Raw genomic sequence first — 10,081 nt, forward strand, 5'->3', positions numbered from 1 at the left:
CAGGGGACACCTAAAATGGGCTTCAGACATTGTACCCATGTCGAGAATCGAACCTGGGTCTTCGGGGTGGAGCAACAGTTTAACCACTATGCTACCCGACAGCCCCATAGTATATAAGAGGAAGGAGCACAGAGACTCTTTTAAATATTAGAAACTATAGACTTGCTTGTGAGTTTTCGGATAGTTTCATTTCATGGTCCATGTTACAGCACCAGTCTTACCTTGACATCAATCTGAAAGTGTGTACCTGCATTTTCCTGTTTGGCATTCAAGAACCTGTTTTAAAAGTTCCATTGGCATGTCCTACAAATCTTACACTGAGAGATATGAATGGCACATGATTGAAATAACAGTGCATATTTGTTTGTTGATTAGCACAGCACTCAGCAATGGTCCAGCTATATGAGGATGGTCTGGGCCACCTAATCCAGTGATTGACATCATGATAATAGCACATAATAACAATACTCAGATTGCCCAAGGTAGCGGTATAAAAAGAGTACACCTGGAGAAACACATTTTCATACACCTGTATATCTACAACAAATCCAATCAACACTGATGTGGGATTGCACCTCTTAACGTTTCTTGTTTCATAAAACAAATTCATCAAGACTCATTTCAAATCATTTATTCATAACATTTAATTAAAATGCAAACGGATTATCTGACAATGTACAAGAGCAGATTGTGAATTATGAGCATCTTCCTGAGGCAAGGGAGTTAACAGACTGTAAAAATCCAGTTTCCACCCTTGCTGAACTAGGCTGGAACTCCTGGGCTCCATCGTAGCGCCACCAGTGACCATTACGAGTTATGTCTCTTCTATTCACACCTATTGCCCAATCAGATTCCACCTCTCATATCACTTGCACTTGCTTCAAACAAAATAGCTGTGCCCAGTAAGGATGATCTGATCGATAAACAAGATCTATCTTCTAATAAAATGGTCGGGTAGCCCAGTGGTTAAAGCGTTCGCTCGTCATGTCTAAGGCCCGGGTTCAAATCCTGACATGGGTACAATGTGTGAAGCCCATTTCTGGTGTCCCCTGTGAGGGTATTGCTGGAAAAAGGTAACTCCATAATTCCAGCCTAGTCTGGCAAGGGTGGAAAATGGACTTTCATAGTGAGTTAGCTCCCTTGCCTTGGGAAGATGATAATGAGTGGGGGAACATATGACAAGGGAATGGTATAAATACAATTATGCTGGCATTGTCATCAATGGTGTCTCTTCATTTTTCTCTCCATCTTTTTCTGTTTCTTCTCATCAACTTCTGGAGGGGCCTCGAAAAACCAGGGTGACAAAATATTTACCCACAACATGTAGAATGCTCGTCCAGGAGCCTGGGACAGAAAAGGGAAACATGAAAGTACTGAACATGTAGCATGGTTAGAGATGGGGTGAATAACGTTGCTTTCAAGATTATTGAGCTTATATAGCAATGTGCATGCATGTGTGGCTGCTTGTACTAGTCCGGACAAAATGCCTATTTTATTGTGCTAGCCCACTGACATACCTTGCCGCAGTTTAACATTGACACCCCACTTAGACACAGTATACCAACTCCGAGCCGAACAGTCCTATTATCCCCTAAATGGCGAGTTCCAGACAGGGTAACAACAAGTACCATCTTTTAACGTCTTTCGGTAAGACACGGCCGGGTATCAAACGACTCTACCTTCCACTCTCTGGGTAGAGTGAGTTGGGATTAACGCCACTTTTAACAGTATTCCAGTTATATCACGGTGTGTCAGCTTAATGTGGGAGGAAAGTCCAAAGTGATGCAGGTCTCATACGTTTACCACTTCGGTGAAAACCACAAGCACAGGTATGGTGCTGACAAACCTAGAAACACAAGTATTTGTCACAAAGTGACGAAATGTCCCCCGCCTGTATATACACCATAGTACCAAATATGAAGACAATCCAGCGATTAGTTATTGAGACATCGCGGCAAAACCGTTTTCCAACTCCAAAAGCAGATTTGCCTGCTGTGACCTTGAAAATTGGGTCAAGGCCACCAAAACTGGTGGCTGCGGTGTCTGTATATACACCATAGTTCCAAATATGAAGACAATCCAGTGTTTAGTTCTTGAGATATCGCGGCAACAAACAGGTGGGACGTACGGACGTACAGACGTACGTACGGATGTGAATACTATATCCCCCGCTAAGCGCTTTCGCGCGGCGGGGGACAATAATCGAGGCGAACTGGGATTCAAACCCACAATCAGTTTCTTACATGCCCAAGGGGTGCAACTCTGCACAGCGAATCGTGGTGCCTTTAGACGACTGGGCCACCCGTGCCCCCTTTCTGGGTAGATGCTAGTGCAGTTAGAGATGAGGGGCAATAACCACCCCACACCATGGTTGTTGGAATCAATGATAATACCGTAATAATTGACTGATTTCTATCAGTGATGAATGTCCTCGTGATGTCATATTGAAAACAATTCGAGATTTTATTGAGGCACCTCTAGCATATTTTGAAAATTTGTGTTGAACAAAGATTTGAACACTTAAGTCAGCACTTACCAACAACCAAAAAATCCAGAAATAGTTTGATATAAGAGACAGTGTCTGTACTATAGCAGTGAGAATCAGCAGGTCCTTAGAATGCCTGAAACATAATTATAAGAATAGTTCTATAATAAGCAGACTGTATACATGGTATATAAACGAATGATTAGTTTTTACATGAACATATCTTTTTAAGCTTGGGAAGCAGAAAAAAGATAAATCTTGGTTTCTCTTAAGATTTGTTTGGATTGCTTATACTGAGTATGAAAGACTAGTGTCTGTAGGTACAAGTGAGTTGAAGCGGTACAGTGTGTAGGTACAAGTGAGTTGAAGCAATACTATGAGGCGAAGCAGTACAGTGTGTAGGTACAAGTGAGATGAAGCAGTACAGTGAGATGAAGCAGTACAGTGTGTAGGTACAAGTGATGAAGCAGTACATTGTGTGTAGGTACAAATGAGATGAAGCAGTACTATGAGACGAAGCAGTACAGTCTATGTAGGTACAAGTGAGATGAAGCAGTACAGTGAGATGAAGCAGTACAGTGTGTGTGTAGGCACAAGTGAGTTTAAGCAGTACAGTGTGTAGGTACAAGTGAGATGAAGCAGTACAGTGTATGTAGGTACAAGTGAGATGAAGCAGTACTATGAGATGAAGCAGGACAGTGTGTGAAAGTACAATTGAGATGAAGCAGTACAGTGTGTGTAAGTACAAGTGAGATGAAGCAGTACAGTGTATGTAGGTACAAGTGAGATGAAGCAGTACAGTGTGTATGTACAAGTGAGATGAAGCAGTACTATGAGATGAAGCAGGACAGTGTGTGAAAGTACAATTGAGATGAAGCAGTACAGTGTGTGTAAGTACAAGTGAGATGAAGCAGTACAGTGTGTGTAGGTACAAGTGAGATGAAGCAGTACAGTGTGTATGTACAAGTGAGATGAAGCAGTACTATGAGATGAAGCAGGACAGTGTGTGAAAGTACAATTGAGATGAAGCAGTACAGTGTGTGTAAGTACAAGTGAGATGAAGCAGTACAGTGTGTGTAGGTACAAGTGAGATGAAGCAGTACAGTGTGTATGTACAAGTGAGATGAAGCAGTACAGTGTGTGTAGGTACAAGTGAGATGAAGCAGTACAGTGTGTATGTACAAGTGAGATGAAGCAGTACTATGAGATGAAGCAGGACAGTGTGTGAAAGTACAATTGAGATGAAGCAGTACAGTGTGTGTAAGTACAAGTGAGATGAAGCAGTACAGTGTGTGTAGGTACAAGTGAGATGAAGCAGTACAGTGTGTATGTACAAGTGAGATGAAGCAGTACTATGAGATGAAGCAGTACAGTGTGTGAAAGTACAATTGAGATGAAGCAGTACAGTGTGTGTAAGTACAAGTGAGATGAAGCAGTACAGTGTGTAGGTACAAGTGAGATGAAGCAGTACAGTGTGTGTAGGTACAAGTGAGATGAAGCAGTACTATGAGATGAAGCAGTACAGTGTGTGAAAGTACAATTGAGATGAAGCAGTACAGTGTGTGAAAGTACAAGTGAGATGAAGCAGTACAGTGTGTGAAAGTACAAGTGAGATGAAGCAGTACAGTGTGTGAAAGTACAATTGAGATGAAGCAGTACAGTGTGTAGGTACAAGTGAGATGAAGCAGTACAGTGTGTAGGTACAAATGAGATGAAGCAGTACTGTGAGATGAAGCAGTACAGTGTGTGTAGGTACAAGTGAGATGAAGCAGTACTGTGAGATGAAGCAGTACAGTGTGTGTAGGTACAAGTGAGATGAAGCAGTACTGTGAGATGAAGCAGTACAGTGTGTGTAGGTACAAGTGAGATGAAGCAGTACAGTGTGTAGGTACAAATGAGATGAAGCAGTACAGTGTATGTAGGTACAAGTGATATGAAGCAGTACAGTGTGTGTAGGTACAAGTGAGATGAAGCAGTACAGTGTGTGTAGGTACAAGTGAGATGAAGCAGTACAGTGTGTAGGTACAAATGAGATGAAGCAGTACAGTGTGTGTATGTACAAGTGAGATGAAGCAGTACTGTGAGATGAAGCAGTACAGTGTGTGCAGGTACAAGTGAGACCAGCAGCTACATACTCTGCCATGCCGGATTCCATGTTGAGGTCCAGATTGCGGGAAGCTATTGACCCCATAAACTGGTAACTTGCAAAATGAATACCAAGTGCTAGTAAAAACATCACCTGTCAACAAAAAAAATACATCATCAAAGACTTCAAAGGAGAAGATTCACACATAAATATGTATGTTTTACTCATCAGCTTATAGCTATCAAAAGCTGTCAGTGGGCATGACATTTTCAACACAGTTGTCGAGATTTTGCTGGAGACGATTGTCATCAGGACATTTTCATGATTTAACTGTGACTTGCTGTGACTGTAGGGATGCTGCGAATGTAGCATGATGTCATTCAAAGTATTAGCAGGTCAAATAACAAAAACATGTTTTTAAATGTCAAATATGCCAAAAATTGTTACCCATTCATACATGAGTGAGTTGCGTTTTACGCCACTTTTAACAGTATTCCAGTTATATCACAGTTATATGTCAGCTTAATGATGGAGGAAGGGATGCAGGTCTCAGACGTTTACCACTTCACGAGCACAGGCATGGTGCTGACAAACCTAGAAACACAATCAGGGGTGCCTGGCGTGCCCAAGGGACACAACTCTGCACAGCGAATCACGGTGCCTTCATACATAGACATGCCCTGTATAACCAATCTTGTTTCATAATAACAAAACATTTGGCACGGAAAACCAACCCACCTACAACAATTTGACTGCACTTTTATACCACATTCACTCATTCACCCATTGTACAATCAGTGAAACAGTAGGAAATAGTATTGACAACATGGACAAGGGCTTTTACGATTCACCCTCGTATTCAGTGAATATAACCGTATCCATTCATGAATTGAATTCGTTATTCATGGCCACTAGAATCGAATATTTATGAATATGCAAGCATGTGCATTTATATAAAAATACCCATAAGAACATGTTATATGCATAGATTTCGTCAAAAGAAAACACTCTTATACTATTTAGTTTGACAGTATTGTGGTCACTGGTCATTGTCGCATATGATTTTGAGCAGATACTAGCACCTGGATTAGTGCAGTATATAAATGTATAATATATTAATAATTAACAAACTATGTCAAATAATTTATGTTGTTATTGCATTACTGAATATAACAAATAATAAATCAGCTGCCGACTTGCTATTGTATTCGAAAATTAATAATCGTATTGGTTACCCTATATTTGTGATACAAATCTGGCATGTCAGAGAAAACAGAACAATCACTTTGGTTGTCATCAACATAACAACTCAACATGCTCAATCTATATAACTGACATATTCATGTAATGGTTCTAAATAACAACGAATAACAGATAGCTGTCAAACAGTATTCCAGTTATATCACGGAGTGTTAGCTTAATGTGTGAAAACCCGAAGTGATGCAGGTCTTAGACGTTTACCACTTCGGTGAAACCCGCGAGCATGAGTATGATCCTGACAAAACTAGAAACATAATCAGGGTGAACCGGGATTCGACCCCACCATCATAGGTTTCTAGGTCAAATCAGAAGTATCTAGCATCTTCTTGGATGTGTAAATTATTATTACATAAATAAGCTTAAAATTATTAGAAAAACCTAACAACATCTAATCATAACATCATGAGTCTGCATCATGCTCATGACACCTTGAGAAATAATGTGTGAAATCATCAGTCATGTTTATTACTATAACTTACAATCGGTCCTGTTGTAAACTGGTCCCAGAAAAACAGAAACTGGACAAGTACATAAAAGACCTGAAAAAAACAAAACAATATTAAGCAATATTATGATGATGTATAGATACAAAAGATATATGTAGATTTAAAGCGGACATTTTTATAATTATGAAAATGGATTGTAAAATACCATTCAATGATGACATACCATGTATACACATACCGTACATGACTGAAGGTAAGCCAATTTTGAAGACCAGAAAAAAGATTATGTGGAAAGGGGTTGGCTTATGTATGGTTTGTTTGTTTGTTGTTTAACGCCGTACTCAGCAATATTCCAGCTATATGATGGTGGTCTGTAACTAATCGAGTCTGGACCAGACAATCCAGTGATTGACAACATGAGCATCGATCCATGCAATTCGGATCGATGACATGCACCAACCAAGCCAGCGAGCCTGATCACCCGATCCTGTTAGTCGTCTCTTACGACAAGCACATTCGCCTTTTACGGTAAACATGGGTTGCTGAAGACATGTTCTACCCCGGATCTGCTCACAGGCTGCATGGGTTAAACTTTCATCAAACTTATTTCTGAGGTGAGAACATGTTGGGGCCATTGCTAGTTTAACGGAATTCCCAAATGTGTTTATTGTGTCTCTAGTCATTCCTTTAAATGACAGAATGCAGGGTTTTACCTTGATTTACAAAAGTGGGGTTCTGGGGACCCCAGTATGTATTTTTATGGGTCCTTGCCAGGTGAGGTTAGGTGAAATGGAGTGTAATGTCACGTTCAAGATTATTGCACGTATATATATGTGTGAGTGTGGCTGCTTGTACTAGTCCGGACTGATGCCAATTTAAAGTGCTTGCCAACTGAGATACCACAGTTTTACATGAATACCCAACTCAGACACAGTATACTGACTCCAAGCCAACCAGTCCTTGTTTTAGCCCCTTAATGCCGAGCTCCAGGCTGGGAATTAACAAGAACCATCTTTTAACACTTTTCTGTATGACTCGGCCGGGGGTTGAACCCCGGATCTTCCGCTCTCCGGGCGGATGCTCTACCACAAAACCACGGATTCAGTCGGAAATATGAGAGTCAGTGCTCATGATTGATGGATGAAATAAAATCCATAACTGCTCTTGATGTGCTATAGGTACAATGAATATTAATGTGTGTCCCTTTAAACACAGTATATTTTTTTTCTGCGTCCATTCTCTACATTTGTGTGTACTGACAGAATGTTTCACCTTTACCATGTTTACTGTGTTAAATATCTAGTTTTCATGCAACAAATTACCTCACTTCCCATACACACTGTATTAGGGCTGGGGCAAGTCAAAATTTATGGGTAACCATCCCCCTATTACCTGACCCTACCCAGGTACCTGCTGTAGGTTTCAAGAGATAGGCACAAACTGTTCGTTGGGGAAAAGTGTGACGTTAGCCCTGGCAAAACATATTTACATACAAATATAAAACAATCTGGTGCATAGTCACATTAGTGACTTTTAGAGTAAACATAGAGTTTAAGATAACTTTTGTCATAAAACAATGTGTCATGTGACTAACCACGGGTCCGGGTAGTCCCTTTGGTACAAGGGTCCTACTCAGGACCCACTCGACCCGGGGACCCAAGTTAACCGTCCCTGTCCTACATGGTGTCATGTGATAGAGTGATGATCTTTACCATGAATCGTATGTATTAAATCATGTAGATACTATAATGGACTAGATTCAAGTTAACCTAAACATTTTACAAGGCATAATAATCAACAACACGAGGCATAATAATCAACAACAGAAGGCATAATAATCAACAACATAATACATGAATCAATCCATAAACAGCATTCTCTGGATAACAATAATAGAGGCATATGGAACACTTACATTTACACCTCCAATAATGATAAGATAAAACTTCAGTGATTGTTTATTTTCCTCATCAATTTGCTTCTGTCCTTTTGTCCCTTGTTTCCCTTTGGGCTGAAAAAAAAGAAAATATTTCATGGAATATGCGCTGAACAAGAAATGCACATTGATGTGAAAAACGGTTCTATTATCTAGACACATGCCATGTCTACTGTTGATGCTAAAAACCAAGTCATTGGTAACTTACAATGCAAAACAAATTTTGTTCAAGAACCATCCAAAATTGATGAGTAGTGCACTTTACCTATTTTTAATTATAGCTGTGTGGAGGCTTGTTGCCAACTGGAAGCTAAGCTAGGCCAATGAGTTAATCTCATTACCCAACACCCTACCACAGGACCCCAGGTGATATCACAAATAATTAGTTATCAGCACAGATATAGAGATAGAGACTACAACACTAACATTAAGGTACATTATGTGTATAAAATGCATTACTATGTATTTCAGATAGTTACATACTTATTCTAAAATACAAAAACCGACCATAGTTCGCTCAAAATCTTTTAGGCGAGTCGGGTCAAAATCTTTTTAGGCGAGTCAGATTTTAGGTGAGTTGGGTGTATCCCGCACCCACTTGTTAACCTTCATGTGCAAGCAGTGTGGCCATTTACTCAGCAGAACACAATAAAAATTGCATGGAGTTTCTTTAAATTGCATTTGAATATTTCGTTGAAAGAACTAAGCAGTACCCTACCATGCCTACCGCAAAGGATTGTAAAGGGGGTTTGGTCGGGAAAGGGTACCTTACCCTAATGATTGATGAAAAGGAGTGCTTGAGTCGAAGAGGGTCCAGGGGCTTAGGATAGAGTTGGGGGTAAACTACCCTAACCCCAACAAACTAACCCTAAGGATCGAGGAGGCACGCAAGATCTGTGAAGCGAGAACCACAGTCGGCAGCCTGGGCAAATTAGCACTACAGTAAACTGCATTGTTACCCAAAATGCGAGAATTGGTTACAACCCCGGTTAACTTGACAGCGGCTGGTAAACAACCTTCCCCCCTTTAACATGTTTAACATGATTAAACCATACATACTATGTCATATAAATCCAGCCATTCCCAGGTGTCTCTCGACCGACACAGCTATTATAAATACCTTTTTATGAATACAAATAATTGATCATACGCAAACGAAATGCCAATAGTAGCTTAAGATGTGGATCGACAAATAGATAGCACATTTCATCCCATAACATATTGTCCACGTCTTTGATCATTGCCAGATGTCACGCTCACTGAAGTGGCTCACTTTCATGGAAGTTTTTGCTTTAATGGTGGATTGCACTGTACCCCCTTACAAGAACACCATCACACAATATGGAACAAACGCCAATGACTGAATTACTACAAGTACATGACTTACCGGCATCTTGAAGCCAGTCAACAGACGTAGCGTGAAAAATAATTCCGGAAGTAATGTAGAGACCCCTATATCCGGATAGGAAAACAAGAAGGACAACTCCAGTCAAAGAAGCAGGCTCCTTCCCAGCGCGTGACACCTTCCTTACACTCTCGAACGGGCTCTCGCTGTGAGGAGCTTGTCAAAGAAGTTGTCCCATTCCATTCGTCATCACTCGCCTCTTTCCGTAAACTGCTATTAGGCTTGCCCCGGAATAACACGAGTTGGTCACGAATGGGAATGACACGAGTTGTCGCAACTATTGCTTGACTGGGTACCTGTCTACTTACACAGTGGAACGGGTGATCATTGCACGAAAGCTTCAGCGTAATTACAAGAATACGTTACAAACCGAGTCACATGTTTTTGTATTGATGCACTTAGACATGTTATTGACTTATCAATAAAACACTAATTGGTGTAATCTATTACTTTGATACACTGA

At 40.5% G+C, this 10,081-nt stretch overlaps 1 protein-coding gene across 1 annotated transcript; it reads right to left on the reverse strand.

Annotated features, from left to right (window-relative positions):
* Positions 1 to 615: 615 nt before the first annotated feature.
* LOC124137612 (transmembrane protein 208-like) lies at positions 616 to 9,752 on the reverse strand. The gene is made up of 6 exons (XM_046504003.2): positions 9,601 to 9,752; positions 8,193 to 8,288; positions 6,311 to 6,370; positions 4,621 to 4,724; positions 2,537 to 2,621; positions 616 to 1,344 (listed from the first exon to the last, which is right to left on the reverse strand). Exons 1-6 carry the CDS (start codon positions 9,604 to 9,606, stop codon positions 1,219 to 1,221), a joined length of 477 nt encoding a protein of 158 aa, XP_046359959.1. The 5' UTR covers positions 9,607 to 9,752; the 3' UTR covers positions 616 to 1,218.
* Between the last annotated feature and the right edge of the window lie 329 nt (positions 9,753 to 10,081).

The sequence above is a fragment of the Haliotis rufescens genome, unplaced genomic scaffold, assembly GCF_023055435.1.
Source record: "Haliotis rufescens isolate VD_foot unplaced genomic scaffold, xgHalRufe1.0.p SCAF_19, whole genome shotgun sequence".
Taxonomy (NCBI): domain Eukaryota; kingdom Metazoa; phylum Mollusca; class Gastropoda; order Lepetellida; family Haliotidae; genus Haliotis; species Haliotis rufescens.

What these genes read in the sequence shown, in the direction of transcription:
- LOC124137612 (XM_046504003.2), bottom strand. An exon ending in TCATTATTGGAGGTGTAAAT is followed by an intron (nt 6,371 to 8,192) that starts GTAAGTGTTCCA and finishes TGTTTTTTTCAG; the next exon opens with GTCTTTTATGTACTTGTCCA. An exon ending in ATGGAATCCGGCATGGCAGA is followed by an intron (nt 2,622 to 4,620) that starts GTATGTAGCTGC and finishes ATTATGTTTCAG; the next exon opens with GCATTCTAAGGACCTGCTGA.